This window comes from Bufo bufo, chromosome 3 (genome assembly GCF_905171765.1).
Source record: "Bufo bufo chromosome 3, aBufBuf1.1, whole genome shotgun sequence".
Classification (NCBI taxonomy): Eukaryota; Metazoa; Chordata; class Amphibia; order Anura; family Bufonidae; genus Bufo; species Bufo bufo.
In genome coordinates, this window is record NC_053391.1 from 101,257,087 (window position 1) to 101,274,414 (window position 17,328).

At 44.2% G+C, this 17,328-nt stretch overlaps 1 protein-coding gene across 1 annotated transcript; it reads left to right on the forward strand.

Moving 5' to 3' along the window:
- Window positions 1-1,908: 1,908 nt before the first annotated feature.
- LOC120993641 lies at window positions 1,909-6,557 on the forward strand. The gene is made up of 3 exons (XM_040422119.1): window positions 1,909-1,914; window positions 2,230-3,209; window positions 6,223-6,557. Exons 1-3 carry the CDS (start codon window positions 1,909-1,911, stop codon window positions 6,302-6,304), a joined length of 1,068 nt encoding a protein of 355 aa, XP_040278053.1. The 3' UTR covers window positions 6,305-6,557.
- Window positions 6,558-17,328: the final 10,771 nt, after the last annotated feature.

Here is a 17,328-nt window from a genome sequence, read left to right on the forward strand (position 1 = left end):
GGATCCGTCCCCTATTGACTTTCAATGTAAAGTCAAAACGGATCCGTTGGCATTATCATGAACAAAAAAAAAAATATATATATATTTTTTTTTGTTCATAATGCAAACTGATCCGTTCTGAACGGATCTAAGCGTTTGCATTATAGGTGCGGATCCGTCTGTGCAGATACCAGACGGATCCGCACCTAACGCAGGTGTGAAAGTAGCCTTACCGTGCCACTTTGTGGCCTCCTGATGCTGCCATGTCCACACTATGTCACCTTGCCACTCTGTGGCCTCCTGATGCTGCCATCTCCACACTGTCACTGTGCCACTCTGTGGCCTAATCATACTGCTGCTGTTACATCCACACTTTGTCATTGTGCCACTCTGTGGCCTCCTGAGGCTGCCGCCACCTCCAGACCCTGTCATTGTGCCACTTGGTGGTCTCCTCATGCTGCTTCCATCTCACCACTGTCATAGGGCCACTCTGTGGACTTCTCATGCCGTTACCACCCTCCCCACTCTATGATGGTGTTTCTATTGTCCTTGTTTGGCCTTCTTGAAATCACCATTTATTTGACCCTTTTTCTGATCGGTCAGAAGAAAGGAAAAATGAGACGTACAACGGATCCTGTCTGTGTAGCAGCTGAAAGACCTGTATGGTCCCATTAGAATTGGCTTATGATTTGGTAGCCAAAAGCAGGAGTGGGTACAAAACACAGAAGACATGCAAATATTCCAATCACGTGTCATCTCTGTTTTAGATCCACTCCTGTTTTTTTGGCATTACCAATACTGATGGATTACTGACCAAATGCTGACTGAGTTGAGCCGGATGCTCCACAGACAGGATCAGTTTTTTGTGGGTTATTGTTCTGACGGATCAGAGGAAGGGCAAAATAATCAGTGGCGTCAACACAAACTTACTGCTGACACCCTCTCCACTCTGTCCGGGGGGCTCTTCCTGTATACGCGTTTAATAGAACAGGTTCTGTAGACATCTATGTGGAATCAGCTGACGACGGTGTAAAAGGAGTGCGCTTCTTGGTGCTAACATTGACCTGTAAGACTAAGTTCACACTTGAGTTATTTGGTCAGTTTTGGCCCCGTGACAGCCCAAATAAGTGAAGTGTGCAGTGATTCTAAGAGCGACGCCTGTCATCTGCATGTCATACGGACTCTCAGTATTGTTTCACTACCACAGGAGACTCCCTATGCGTGTTACTGCAAGGCACAGTGTTCTACACCACTATAAAGGCTCTCAGCAGCCAGGAAATAGCCGTTTTTAGAGAAGTTCGCTCATCTCTAATTACAATACATCCTGTATTGTAATGCAGACAAAACTGACTGAACTTGCTTGCAAAATGGTGCGAGTTTCACTGAATGCACCCTGACACAATCCGTATCATTCATGTTTAAGAGGCCTAAATTTGTGTTCTGGATATCAGTATATACACATTTTTCCCCTCCCCCACGACAGCACCTTAGAGAGATGGCTCCACCCCAGGACAGGAAACCTGCAGCATAAAAAGGTGGAGCCGCTCTCCCACCTCAGTGAGGTTTCCTGTCCTGGTGCGGGAGCCTGCAGTTGTCGTCCTGACCTGGAAGTCCCGGTAGATGCCGGAGGGTTAGCGGCGGCGCATTTTTACCTGTCCAATCATTCCCCACAGGCGTCGGGGGCAGGATACCGGTGACGAGATCCCGGGTCACAAGGGCAGAAGGCGCCGGTCCCTCAGGCGAGGAGGACCGCACCAACGGATTTAGGGTGGCCAGAAGGCCCCAGTATTGCTGCAAACCAGCCAGGACGCCACCGGATGTAGACGCTGGTGGGTGGCGTCCGGACAGGAAGTGCCATGCGTTCCACGGCCGTGCGCTTCCGGTCAGGTGACCGGAAGTTCGGCATCCCGGCAGTTTTAAACCGACTACATGCAGGTATGAGTGTGCTTGGGTTATTGGACGCCGGTGTCTGAAGTTCAGAGTGCCAGAAGTGGACCAAGTTGTTCCAGTGCTATCTTGGCGTGGTGGGTTTGCAAGTAACTGTGTATCTCTCAGGTGAGAGGAATTCTTGGCGGCAGTAGATAACTTGGACAATATTTCATCAGTGCAGGTTTTCCTTCATTATGGATGAAGAGGGGAGGTCTGAATGTGCGGATATTGAAATCCTGCCACCGGTATTGTGAGTCCTATTCTCGCTCCTTTAAGGGTCTAGGCTGTTACTTAGATTTGGGTATGTTCCTTTTTTCTTAGACGGTGCCTAAGAAGGTGGCGACAAAGAAAAAGAAATGCCCTATCTGCAAGTGCTCGCTGTCTTCTTCTTACGCTAAGAAGCTCTGTCAGCAGTGCATTGAGAAGACGGTGGCTGAGGAGACTCCGAGTCTTCTAAAAGACATTAAGTCTATTATGTCCGAAGTCAAAAATTCCCTGAAAGCCGGTAGGAAGAGAAGAAGAGCGGTGAGGCAGGAGTCCGACGTGGAATCGGAAGGTAGCGGCTCTCTCTCCGGGGATGAGGACTCTAATGATTCCTTCTCTTCTGAGGATGACACAAAAGAAGGAAAGTTCCTATTTCCAGCAGAAGATACGGACAAATTGTTAAAGGTTATCCGATCTACCCTGGAGTTGGAATATACCAGAGAAAATAGATCTGTAGAGGATGTTGTGTTTGGGGGACTTAGGGAAAGGAAGCGTAGGTGTTTCCCTGTCCATAAATCGGTTTCAGCTGTGATAGAAAAAGAATGGAAAAAACCGGATAAAAAAACGTTTATTTCTAAGACCTTTAAACGGAAGTACCCCTTTGAGGAAGAGGCGTCTACATCTTGGGACAGGGCCCCGAAACTGGATGTAGCCATTTCCAAGATTTCTAAAAAATCCGCTCTGCCCTTTGAGGACATGGGATTCTTAAGGGATCCCTTAGATAAAAGAATAGATTCTTCCCTTAAGAATTTGTGGGAATCTTCTGCGGCTGCTTTCAGGCCTAGTATAGCTGCCACTGTGGTTGCGAGATCTATGTCACTGTGGTTGGATAGGCTAGAGGGGCAGATTAGGGATAAATGCCCTAGAGAGCAGTTGTTAGCATCTATGCCCACTTTCCAGAAGGCCACAGACTTTATTGCAGATGTTGCAGTGGACGCGGTGAGGCTGGAAGCGAGAGCCGCATCCCTTTCCAATTCTGCGCGACGTGCTTTGTGGCTTAAGAATTGGAAAGGGGGAGATATGCCGTCCAAGCTGAGGTTGTGTAGCATCCCCTGTGATGGCCAGTTTCTTTTTGGGTCTGAACTTGACTCCTTACTCGAAAAAGCGGCAGATAGAAAGAAAAAGTTTCCCCACTCAGTTTAAGCAATATAAACGGCCCTTTTGGAACCCAACAGGATTTCAGAATAAGAAGCAGACGGGGGACAGAGAGCAGGGAGCAAGGCCTAGATCAGGAAGTAAGGGCTTTTTGTTTAGATCAGCCGCAGCTCGTGGGGGAAAACAAGGAAACCAATGACGCCATGATCCCGGTAGGAGGAAGATTAAAATTCTTTCTTCCTGCTTGGGAAAAGATGGCAGGCAAATGGTTGATGGGTCTTCTGCGGGAAGGTCTAAGGTTGGAATTCTTGAGATACCCCGCGGAAAAATTTGTGATTTCAAGATTTTCTCTCATTATGCTGCAAGAAATAAAAAAACTAATAAGCAAAAAGGTGTTAATTCCTGTCCCAGAGTCAGAGATAGGGAGAGGTTTTTATTCCACCCTGTTTCTAGTCAAGAAACCAGATGGGTCATACCGGACTATAATAAACCTCAAATACCTGAACAAGTTCGTGAAAGCCAGAAAATTCAAGATGGAAACCATCAGGTCAGCGATATATCTTTTATCTCCAGGCTGTCATATGGCGGTTCTGGATTTAAAAGATACTTACCATCATATTCCGATTCATCCAGATCACCAGAGATTCCTCCGGGTGGCTGTAAGAACCGAGGCAGGCCTTCTTCACTATCAGTTCCAGGCACTTCCCTTTGGCCTTTCCATGGCACCTCGGATCTTTACCAAGGTAGTGGCGGAGATGGCTTCCTTCATCAGGAGGGAGAAGATCACGTTTCTGCCTTACTTGGACGACTTTCTGGTGGTGGCCCAAACTCAAGAGGAGTGTGTCAGGGCTCTGAATCGGGTAATGGAGGTACTTCAGTCCCTGGGGTGGCTTTTGAATACCCAGAAGTCCAGGATGGAGCCGTCATCAAGCCAGGTTTTCTTGGGTCTGGTTTTAAGTTCCAGGCTGGAGAAAACTTTCCTCACAGAGGAGAAGGTAGCCGGGATTCAGGGAGTAGTTCGGAGGGTTCAGTCAGGAGGAACCCTATCTATAAGGAAAGCTATGTCCCTGTTAGGAGTTTTAACATCCTGCATGCCAGCGGTCCAGTGGGCGCAGCGACACTCTCGCCAGTTACAGGGAGAGATCTTGGCCGCCACGAGGCGGGCAGGGACGTCCCTGGAGTCAGTTATAAAATTGTCCGACGTAATTCTTTCATCCCTAAATTGATGGAAGGAAGTAGAGAATCTGACTCAGGGACTTCCCTGGTCCTTTCCGGAACCAGTAGTTGTGACTACGGACGCCAGCCCCTGGGGATGGGGGGCTCACGTGGAGGATCAGATCTTTCAGGGAGAGTGGTCCCAGGGTCAGAGACTGTTCTCGTCAAATCGAAAGGAGCTGAGAGCTGTTTTGCTGGCCTTGAGGGCAGTTCAGTGGTCTCATATCTCAATCATCAGGGAGGAACCAGGTCAGATTCCTTACAGAAGGAGACGAAATGGATTTTCGAGGAAATAGAGGAGAGAGTGCTTCATCTCTCGGCCATTCATATCAGAGGGGTCGAGAATTTTCGGGCAGACTTCCTGAGTCGCCACAGGCTACGTCAGGGGGAGTGGTCACTGAATCCAAAGATTTTCTCCCAGATAGTAGATTTATGGGGTCTGCCTTCAGTAGACATGTTCGCCACAAGGGAGAACAGAAAGGTACAGGATTTCTTCTTCCTCAGTCCAAAGGAGTGCCCATCTGGGGTGGACGCCTTCCTCCAGAGATGGGACTTCCCTCTAGGTTATGCCTTTCCCCCGCTACAATTGATTCCGTTAGTGATAAGGAAGATCAGATACGAAAGGGCAAGAGTAATTCTGATAGCTCCCTTCTGGCCGAAGAGGGCGTGGTTTTCCCTGTTGAGGGCCATGTCTGTTTCGGATCCGTGGATCCTGCCAGGAATTCCGGACCTATTGTCACAGGGTCCAGTGTTCCACCCGGAAGTAGAGTCTCTACATCTTTCAGCGTGGAATTTGAGAGGTCATTTTTAGCTAGTCAGGGATTCTCTAAGGAGGTCATTTCCACTCTGATGAAAAGTAGGAAGGAGGTGACGAATATTATTTATGCGCGGGTATGGAGAAAGTTCCTGTCCTTTATAGGCGCAGAAAGGGTTTTCTGGCCGTTAGAATTTTCAGTGGTTCAGGTGTTGGATTTTTTACAGAGGGGATTGTCCCTAGGGTTGGCAAAAAGTACACTAAAAGTGCAGGTGTCAGCTTTGTCGGTCTTAGGGAGAAGGAGCTTAGCCATGGACCCTTGGGTCGTTAGGTTTTTTAAGGCATTAGATAGGATTACGCCAGTAACAGGCCCTAGATTTCCTCCATGGGACCTTAACTTGGTGTTAAATGCCCTAACCAGACATCCCTTTGAACCTCTAGTCTCTTGCTCAATTAAAGTGCTTTCCCTTAAGCTAGTTTTGCTGGTAGCCTTAACGTCAGCCAGAAGGGTTGGGGAGATTCAGGCCCTCTCCATTAACCCCCCTTTTATGTCCATCAGAGAAGACAGGGTAGTTCTCAGACCAGATCCCGGCTTTATGCCGAAGGTTCCTTCTAGGATTAATAGGGCTCAGGAGGTAGTTCTTCCAGCTTCCTTTTCAGAACCAAAGGATGACAGAGAGAAGGAGCTGCATTCCCTTGATGTCAGGAGGTGTGACTAAGGACTGGAGGAAGTCTTCTGCCTTATTTGTTCTGTTCGGTGGGGCTAGGAAAGGTAATACTGCCTCTAAGGCATCTATTGCCCGCTGGATCAGAGAAGCTATATCCTTGGCGTATTCAGTATCCGGTGTGTCTCCCCCTATTTCTGTGAGGGCTCACTCCACGAGGGCGGTGTCCACTTCTTGGGCAGAGAGGGCCAGCGTATCTATTGAACAGATCTGTCGGGCTGCCACCTGGTCTTCTCCATCCACTTTCTATAAACACTATAGGCTTCAGCTTGACTCTATTTCTGACCTTCTCTTTGGCACAAAGGTCTTGAGTACTGTTTCCCACCCTGAGGATGATCTCTGAAATCTCTCTCTAAGGTGCTGTCGTGGGGGAGGGGAAAAATGATGATTACACTTACCGGTAATCGGATTTTCCTGACCCCACGACAGCACCTCTTTATTCCCTCCCTGTTGGTGTAAGTCTGTGTGTTCACGGGTGTTGCAAAAAAAAAAAGAAGAATGTTAAACTAACGTAAGGGGAGTCCCTCTCATGCTCTGGAAACTCACTGAGGTGGGAGAGCGGCTCCACCTTTTTATGCTGCAGGATTCCTGTCCTGGGGCGGAGCCATCTCTCTAAGGTGCTGTCGTGGGGTCAGGAAAATCCGATTACCGGTAAGTGTAATCATCATTTTCTGGACCTTGATATATTTAACATTGGTTCAGGTCTCTTTTCTGTGAATGCTAGAAAGCCCCTATTATAAAGAATACATGTGTGCAGTATTGTAGGCCAGGCGATGAACCTCTGTCATTGTGGGAAAAATATTCAAATGAGATTCACTTCACGCATCGCACCCGCATGGAAAACTCGCTTATGTGAAAGAGGCCTTATAGAGTTGAGCAGATTATCGTAACAGTGTCTCTCTCTCTCCTTTGATGGGAATTATTAAATTGGGAGCAGTATATTCTAATATCCAGAAAACAAATTTAGGCCTCTTTCACACGAACGATACAGATTGTGTCAGGATGCGTTCAGTGAAACTCGCATTATTTTGCAAGCAAGTTCAGTCAGCATTTGAGTTCAGTGTTTAATTTTTTTCTGCGCGGCTGCAGTCAGTTTTGAGGTTTACAAACCACGTCTCCTAGCAACCTTCAGTGAAAAACGCAATGCACCCGGACTGCATCCTGATCACAATCTGTTTTCACTGAAGCCCCATGCACGTCTATGTTGAAAACGCCACATATAAAACATGCGGCAGAACTGATACGTGAAAAAAAAACCGCTAATGTACACAGACCCATTGAAATGAATGGGTCAGGATTTAGTGCGGGTGCTATGCGTTTACTTCACAAAACGCACCCGCCATGGAAAACTCGCTTGTGTGAAAGAGGCCTTATAGAGTTGAGCAGATTATCGTAACATTGTCTCTCTCTCCTTTGGTGGGAATTAGTAAATTGAAAGCAGTATTAGGCCCCTTTCACACGGGCGAGTTTTCCACACGGGTGCAATGTGTGAGGTGAACGCATTGCACCCGCACTGAATCCGGACCCATTCATTTCTATGGGGCTGTGCACATGAGCAGTGATTTTTACGCATCACTTGTGCGTTGCGTGAAAATCGCAGCATGCTCCATTTTGTGCGTTTTTCACGCAACGCAGGCCCCATAGAAGTGAATGGGGCTGCGTGAAAATCGCAAGCAAGTGCGGATGCGGTGCAATTTTCACGCACGGTTACTAGGAGACGATCGGGATGGGGACCCGATCTTTATTATTTTCCCTTATAACATTGTTATAAGGGAAAATAATAGCATTCTCAATACAGAATACTAAGTAAAATATGGATTGAGAGATTAAAAATAAAAAACAATTAACTCCCCTCCTCCTCTTGATCACGTAGTTGCCGATCTCTTCTTACTTCTTTAATCATGAGCTGCCGGCTAAAGGACCTGTGGTGACGTCATATCACATGGTCCATCACCGTGGTGAGCTCAGTGATGTCACCACAGGTCCTGAAGAAAGAGCAGAGACCGGCAGCTATGGAGGAGGTGAGTTAATTTATTTATTTTTTAACCCTCAATTGACCTTCTACTAAGCATTCTGTATTAAAGAATGCTATTATTTTCCCTTATAACCATGTTACAAGGGAAAATAATAAAATCTACACAACCCCTAACCTGAACTTCATTGAAGAAGTTCGGGTCTGGGTACCACATTCAGTTTTTTCTCACGCGCGTGCAAAACGCATTGCACTCGCGCGGAAAAAACTGAACCACGCAACGCAATCGCAGTCAAAACTGACTGAAATTGTGTGCTCACCCGCACCATTTCCCCGCCACGCACCCGCATCCTATCCGGCCCCAATCCGTAACGCCCGTGTGAAAGGGGCCTTACAGCAGTTATATTCTTAATTATAGACCCAGCCTAAGGGGCTGGATCTCACAGGCTTCCGTAGAAGGCAAGCCTCTATGCCTATGGAAGGCATCGGGCTGCCTTCTCTGCCATCGGGTCCCCGTCACTGCAGCGCGGGAACCCGATGAAGATGCGTAGGGCACCCGTACCCTCCGCAAACCCTCTGCATGCCGCGGTCAGCTTTGACCACGCATACAAGGGGTTAATACACCGGCATCAGTGTTTTCACTGATGCCGGCGTATGCAGCAGGGGCCCGGCTGTCGGTGACGGTGCAGGTCCTCTACGGGTTAAAATAATGTACTGTAGCTTGTTTGCAAACCACGATTTGGCAGGATTGGTTGTAATGAGATATTAGAAGGTATTAATCGCCCAATTCAATTTTATATTGTTATTGTTTGGAAAAAATTACATTGCTTACACAATCAATCCTAGTGTAGTCCCTAACTAAACAAGAACGGGGAAGCCAATTAGAAAACAAGGTAAACTAAAGTGTCCACACTCCAGAACAAATCAGCGACTACCACGAATGGCGCCCATCTGCCATGGAACTGCTCACTCAGGGCTGCTGAAGTAGTCTGCAAACAGTTCCCAAATAGCCGGTCCTGACGTCCCAGGTTTTATATGCAGGGTTTGGTCCAAACCAGGTTGATGAGGTCAGATATTGGTCCAGGTCAGCATCCAAGGAAACTTCATGAATTTTGGTAAAGTTGCGTTGGAGTACAGAGGCTTGAATCACCAGTGTGACATTGTCCAGATCCATCTGTGGAGACAACATAAACACACTCCAGTTGGTTGAAAGTATCTTGAATGTACACTCCACGGGTTCTAGTTAAACATATGCCTCCTCTCGTCCAAGTGGCATCCTGGGAAGGGCCAAATCACATGGAGTGACAATACAAACCCTTTTTCAGCCACTATGACAAATTGAACCCATGGTCCTGCAGATTTGGATAGTCTGGGCTCTGAAGGGTGAGCTGGTTGGCCTGAAGCCATTCACCCATTCTGGAAGCAAGGAAAAAGCAGGCACCAGATTTGCTTCCATGGGTCCCGATATCCACATATATAAACCGTTAGTTATTGTCAGCCAAGGCCTACAGTACAACCAAGAAATATTGGGGGTCACTTAACCACTTCCCATCTGGGCCATTTGCCCCCTTCCTGACCAGGCCAAATTTTGCAAAACTGACATATCTCACTTTATGTGGTAATAACTTTGGAACGCCTTTATTTATCCAAGTCATTCAGAGACTGTTTTCTCGTGACACATTGTACTTCATGATGGTCATAAATTTGAGTCAAAATATTTCACCTTTATTTATGAAAAAATCCCAAATTTACCCAAAAATTTGAAAAATTCGCAATTTTCTAAATTTCAATTTCTCTGCTTTTAAAACAGAAAGTGATACCTCATAAAATATTTATTATTTAACATTCCCCATATGTCTACTTTATGTTGGCATCATTTTGGAAATGTCATTTTATTTTTTTAGGACGTTAGAAGGCTTAGAAGTTTAGAAGCAATTCTTCAAATTTATAAGAAAATTGCCAAAACCCACTTTATAAGGACCAGTTCAGGTCTGAAGTCACTTTGTGGGGCCTACATAGTGGATACCCCCATAAATGACCCCATTGTAGAAACTACACCCCTCAAGGTATTCAAAACCGATTTTACAAACTTTGTTAACCCTTTAGGCGTTCCACAAGAATTAAAGGAAAATGGAGATCAAATTTTTAAATTTCACTTTTTTGGCAGATTTTCCATTTTAATCAATTTTTTTTCTTTAACACATCGATGGTTAACAGCCAAACAAAACTCAATATTTATTACCCAGATTCTGCGGTTTACAGAAACACCCCACATGTGGTCATAAACTGCTGTATGGGCACACGGCAGGGCGCAGAAGAAAAGGAACTCCACATGGTTTTTAGATGCCATGTCCCATTTGAAGCCCCCTGATGCACCCTTACAGTAGAAACTCCCAAGAAGTGACCCCATTTTGGAAACTAGGGGATAAGGTGCCAGTTTTATTAGTACTATTTTTGGGTACATATGATTTTTTGATCATTCATTATAACACTTTATGGGGCAAGGTGACCAAAAAATTGGTTGTTTTAGCACAGTTTCTATTTATTTATTTTTACAGCGTTCACCTGAGGGGTTCAGTCAAGTGACATTTTTATAGAGCAGATTGTTACGGATGTGGCGATACCTAATATGTATACTTTTTCTCATTTATTAAAGTTTTACACAATAATAGCATTTTTGAAACAAAAAAATTATGTTTTAATGTGTCCATGTTCTGAGAGCTATAGTTTTTTTTATTTTTTGAGAGATTTTCTTATGTAGGGGCTCATTTTTTGCGGGATGAGGTGACTGTTTTATTGGTACTATTTTGTGGGACATACGCATTTTTGATCACTTGGTGTTGCACCTTTTGTGATGCAAGGTGACAAAAATTGCTTGTTTTGACACAGTTTTTTTTTTTTTTTTTTTACGGTGTTCACCCGAGGGGTTAGGTCATGTGATATTTTTATAGAGCTGGTTTTTACGGACGCGGCAATACCAAATATGTCTATTTTATTTTATTTTTTCTATTTAAAATTTTTTTTTTTTATTCCTAACTTGGGAACTTTTTTTTTTTTTACATGTGAAACTTTATTTTATTTTATTTTTTCAACCCTTTATTTTTTTATTTTTTTTTTTTTACACTTTTCGTCCCCCATAAGGTCATACAAGACCTCTGGGGGACATTTGCTTCACTTTTTCTTTTTTTTTTCACAGTTGATTTCTCCTGTAACTGGGGCTGACATAGTAGCCCCAGTTACAGGACAAATACACCACTAGAGAGGCTGTACAGCAGCAATCCAGCGCTGTACAGCCTCAGAGCAGGGCTGATCGAGGTCTCTGAGAGACCTCACACAGCTCCTGCACTCTCCGGTCCCGCTTCCCGAGCGCTTCCTGCTCTGCAGACACAGCGCTCGGTGAGCGCTGTGTCTGCAGCGATCGTGAAGGCAGGGACACCTGGGAACTGTCCCTGCCTTGTCTTAGGGTTGCCCTGCTGTCACTGACAGCGGGCAACCCGATCAGCAGCTGCACGATTAGCGTGCAGCTGCTATTTCTGACAGGACGTTTTTAAAACGTGCTGTCAGAAATAGACGTCCACCCATAGGACGTTTATAGTCTATGGGCGGACGTGAGGCGGTTAAACAGAAATACACCTAAATTAGGCCACGCCACATCTTAACCACCTCCCGTCTGCCCATTGACTATAAACGTCCAGGAGGTGGATCTCTATTTCTGAAAGCACGTTTTAAAACATCCTGCAGCTTTCCCTCCTGTGCTCTGCCCCTGTACATAGAAACTCCGTGAATAAGCTCCCTCCTGACAGCCAAGAACATGGAGCTTTACCCCGAGACCTTTTTTGCTGGTCTCCAGGCTTTTGATCGCTCTGACAAGCAGTCAGAGCGATCACAAATGCATCTACCATCTCCCTCTTATTACTGCCAGTCAGAGAGGGAGATCGGTATTTAAAGTAGGCATTGCGATCGTAATTCTTAACTGTAAGCCCTGGAGACCGATCAGCATGGTCTCCGGGGCATGTGAGCCCTGTAATTTCCAGTTACAGCTCTCTGAAATGCTTGTACCGTCTCCCTCTCTGTAGCGCTGGCAGGAGAGGGAGATCGGTACATTCACACCCCACCAGCGATCCCCCACCAGCTGTTTACACTGGAGACAAATCAGCAGCATTGTCTCCAGAGCATGTGTTGTGAGCGCTGTAATTTGCCGTTACAGCGCTCAGAGAGGCTTGTACTGTCTCCCTCTCATTAGTGCTAGCAGGAGAGGGAGATCGGAACATTTACACTCACCCAGCAGCTGTTTTTGAAAAAAAAAAAAAAAAGTGAAGTTAAATGTCCCCCAGAGGTCTTGTATGACCTTATGGGGGACGCAAAGTGTAAAATAAAATAAAAAAAATAAAAATAAAATGTTAAAAAAAAAAAAAATAAGTTTTCACATGTAAAAAAAAAAAATTCCCCAAGTAAGGAATAAAAAAAAATAGAAAAAATAAAATAAAATAGACATATTTGGTATTGCCGCGTCCGTGACGGTCGGCTCTATAAATATCACATAATAGACCCAGTCCAATAATCGCCATAAAAAATAAAAATAAATAACTGTCAAAAAAAGCCATTTTTGTCACCTTACATCACAAAAAGTGTAACACCAAGTGATCAAAAAGGCGTATGTCCCACAAAATGGTACCAATAAAACAGTCACCTCATCCCGCAAAAAATGAGCCCCTACATAAGAAAATCTCTCAAAAAATAAAAAATCTAAATCTAAAACATCATTTTTTTGGTTTAAAAAATGCTAAATTGTGTTAAAGTGAAATAAATAAAAAAAAGTATACATATTAGGTATTGCCACGTCTGTAAAAACCATCTCTATAAAAATATCACATGAACTAAACCATCGGGTGAACACCGTAAAGATAAAAAATAAAAACTGTGTCAAAACAAGCAATTTTTGTCACCTTACATCACAAAAAGTGCAACACCAAGTGATCAAAAAGGCGTATGTCCCACAAAATCTCTCAAAAAATAAAAAAAACTATAGCTCTTAGAACATGGAGACACTAAAACATCATTTTTTTGGTTTAAAAAATGCTATAATTGGGTAAAACTTTAATAAATAAGAAAAAGTATACATATTAGGTATCGCCACGTCCGTAACAACCTGCTCTATAAAAATGTCACTTGACTGAACCCCTCAAGTGAACGCTGTAAAAATAAATAAATAAAAACTGTGCTAAAACAACAAATTTTTTGGTCACCTTGCCCCATAAAGTGCTATAATTAATGATCAAAAAATCATATGTACCCAAAAATAGTACCAATAAAACTGGCACCTTATCCCCTAGTTTCCAAAATGGGGTCACTTTTTGGGAGTTTCTACTGTAAGAGTGCATCAGGGGGGCTTCAAATGGGACATGGCATCTAAAAGCCATGTGGAGTTCCTTTTCTTCTGCGCCCTGCCGTGTGCCCATACAGCAGTTTATGACCACATGTGGGGTGTTTCTGTAAACTGCAGAATCTGGGTAATAAATATTGAGTTTTGTTTGGCTGTTAACCATCGATGTGTTAAAGAAGAAATTGGATTAAAATGGAAAATCTTCCAAAAAAGTGAAATTTAAAAATTTGATCTCCATTTTCCTTTAATTCTTGTGGAACGCCTAAAGGGTTAACAAAGTTAGTAAAATCGGTTTTAAGTAACTTGAGGGGTGTAGTTTCTACAATGGGGTCATTTATGGGGGTATCCACTATGTAAGCCCCACAAAGTGACTTCAGACCTGAACTGGTCCTTAAAAAGTGTGTTTTGGCAATTTTCTTAAAAATGTGAAGAATTGCTTCTAAACTTCTAAGCCTTCTAACGTCCTAAAAAAATTAAATGACATTTCCAAAATGATGCCAACATAAAGTAGACATATGGGGAATGTTAAGTAATAAATATTTTATGAGGTATCACTTTCTGTTTAAAAAGCACAGGAATTGAAATTTAGAAAATGGCAAATTTTTCAAAAATTTTGGTAAATTTGGGATTTTTTCATAAATAAAGGTGAAATATATTGACTCAAATTTATGACTATCATGAAGTACAATGTGTCACGAGAAAACAATCTCTGAATGACTTGGATAAGTAAAGGCGTTCCAAAGTTATTACCACATAAAGTGAGATAGGTCAGTTTTGCAAAATTAGGCCTGGTCAGGAAGGGGGCAAATGGCCCAGATGGCAAGTGGTTAAAAAAAGGGTGCGTGCCAGGGAAGAGTATGGGGTAGCAGGCTCGTCTCAGTTACCATTTTTACGCCTGTTTTAGGTGTAGAAAATGGTCTGAATGTAAGACAGCTCGGAAGCTGTCTCACATTTAGAAGCGGCGGTGGATCCACCGAAGTTATGTAGAGGCCGGTGTCTCTACATAACTCTGGCGCAGATCCACCATCAGTGCACGGCTTTATTAAGACCGGCGTCTAAAACGCTGATCTTAATAAATGTGCCCCATAGTTTATAATTAAACTACTGGGAACCTGAGTGAGGCGGCTTCCTATCACAGATGTGTTTTACACCGGTCTTTGATATTCCGCTGCTGGAGGATTCAACTAATTTATGACGGGGTGCATTCATACGACTGTATGTGTTTTGTGGTTCGCAAAATGCGTATCTGTAAAAAATACAGATGATGTCCGTATTGCATCAGTTTTTTTGTGTGGATCAATTGTAACAATGCCTATTCTTGTCCGCAAATGGACAAGAATAAGATATGTTCTATCTTTTTTGAGGGAAAATCGGCCAAAAAAATAAAAAAATGCGGATCAGATGTGGACCAAAAATGGGGCCTTAGTCATAAATTAGGCGCTTCCTCCGCCAGTCCGTGCATCTATATTGAAATCTACTCCAGCCCCTGATTGGAGTAGATTTCAGTCGTTATTTACATCAGCTTTTGGCTGCTTTTACTCGAGAGTATTTGCAATCCGGATTTTTTGTACTGTAATCCGCTGCTAATGTTAATGAATAGAGCTATTCACATGGGTGTAAATTTCCATCAGTATTTAAACTCTGCAGCATGTCCGAGTTTTGCACGTATTTGTTTCCAAATACGCAAATTACAGTCTCTGGGTGTGCATCAAAAATGCAGGGAGGAAAGAATACGCATGTACATCCTGAAGCAATACTGATGGTATATCATCAGGAATCCGTGAGTATTCCAGAGCCAGAATACTGACTGATTTCAACACGCTCGTGTGAAAGCAGCCTTCTGGTGAACTTGCCAGGGTTGATGGCCTCACCACTACCCAGTGTCACAGAAATCATTGTTAATATAGATACATTGAATCAGATTTGACAATTGTTGCATTTCTCCAATTCCTCTTTAATTAAACTGAAAATCTGTGTTTTAATGTCCTCTATTTTATAATTTTTCTTGAGCAATAATTAACCCCATCAATCTTGGGGAACAATCGGAGAGTATATTGTTCCATTGAGAACAGTTCATTGAAGACTGTAGAGTTGGTCTTTACCTGTAGATCTCATGGTACCATATTTTTATCAATGCATTGACAAGTGTGGTATAATCGCACCATGGGCGTAATTCACCTGATTTATACTAGAGGTTCCTGCATGTTTTGTTACCTTGGTATCTGCTCGGGTCACTCTCAATATTTCAGACAATCTGCGTACTTACACTCTCAGGTCACATTCTTGTAAGGCCTCATGCACACGGCCGTTGTTTGGCCGTGTGCTGTCCGCATCCGTTGCTCCGTTCTGCGGCCCCGCCAAAAAAATATAACATGTCCTATTTTTGTCCGCGCTTTGCGGACAAGAAAAGGCATTTATATTGACGGCTGTGGTTTGCAGAATGCAAAAAATGGAACGGTCGTGTGCATGAGGCCTAAATTCGGTAAACCTTACCAAGCAGACCGGGGGTTTTGTTCTCTGACTTTTTTGCAGGTTTTCATACATACATGTATAAATTGTAATCCATGTGCTGCCAGCAGGAAAAAATTCAAAGGGGACATATATAACGTCCAGAAAGTAATTTAACCGCAGTTCCCAAGGCCAGAGTGCACATATCAGATCCAATGTAATATAACAAAGAAAGGTGCAAAGATACAGCTCACCTGAATTAAGGGACTTTTGTCTATATGGCATATAGATATCGGAAGGAGGGCGAATGGACACTCTGGATCCTTAAGGCTGATAGTTCATCCTCAATGTATGAGACCCCTGCTGACTGCTAAAAAAAATAACAAGGCGTAGGAAGCGCTCATCTGCGTGCTGTCTCTCCTCGCTGCTGAGGATGGCCTCATACACTTTCTATTGAGCCTGTCTTCAGCAGCAAGGAGAGACAGCACTCATCTGACCGCTTCTAACTCCTCTTTTTAGCAATCGGCAGGGATCCCAGCACTCGGACCCCCACCGACCAAAACCTTTAGAAGAAGTTATTCTGACTTCCTGTAGCCACCACTAAGGGGAACCTCAAACACATTCGTACAGCTCCCACTGGTATTCAGATTGGGAATGGACCGGATATCGTCATAGTACTGATTAAACGTAACTTCAACTATGTTCCTTAGATGAGATGTACCTCAGTTGTTGAATCATATGTTCTTAAGGCAGTATTACACTGGTCGATTGTTGGCCAACCATAGGTAACGTGCATTCGTAGGTACGCTCGTTAGCGATGACATGGCAGTGTAATACAGCCGCCGATTACCAGATGAACGAGCAAACGCTTAAAAATCATTATTTGCCGGCAGCAGATCGTGCTGTCTAATCACGATCCGCTGGCAGCAAACAACTAGTCAGTGTGGGGACGAGTGATGGCATAATGAGAGCTCCTCCCCATACTGTGGAGGAGATTGCTGCATGTAATAACAGTGCTCTTCTCCACTAAGGCTTCCTTCCCAACAATCGCCTGTATGATCACTTAATGTAAGGCCTCCTGCACACGAATGTGTGCTGCCCGTTGCCGTATTGCAGACCGCATTTGCGGATCCACAAGACACGGGCGCCATTCCGCATCACAGATGCGAACCCATTCACTTCAATGGGTCCACAAATCCGGAGATGCGGAATGGTGCGGAACGGACTTCAGTTCCGCAAAAAGATAGAACATGTCCTATCTTTTTGCGGAACGGCCAGATCGCGGACCCATTAAAATGAATGGGTCCGCGATCCACTGTGGCTGCCCCACGGTAAGTGCTCATGCATTGCGGCCACGGGGAGCATAGGTTTGTGTGCAGGAGGCCTAATACTGACCTTAGTCTGCAATGTCTGGTATAAGCTCTTCGGCCTCTCACATATTCAGATAAAGGAATTCTTATCTTTCCCACCCAAAAGCATCACTAATTGTTTCAAGATGTTATACAGTCCTGATCAAAAGTTTAAGACAGGGCTTGCCAAATTTCCTTGGAATCTAGGAGCCAGC

What these genes read in the sequence shown, in the direction of transcription:
- LOC120993641 (XM_040422119.1), top strand. An exon ending in GATATGCCGTCCAAGCTGAG is followed by an intron (nt 3,210 to 6,222) that starts GTTGTGTAGCAT and finishes TAAACACTATAG; the next exon opens with GCTTCAGCTTGACTCTATTT.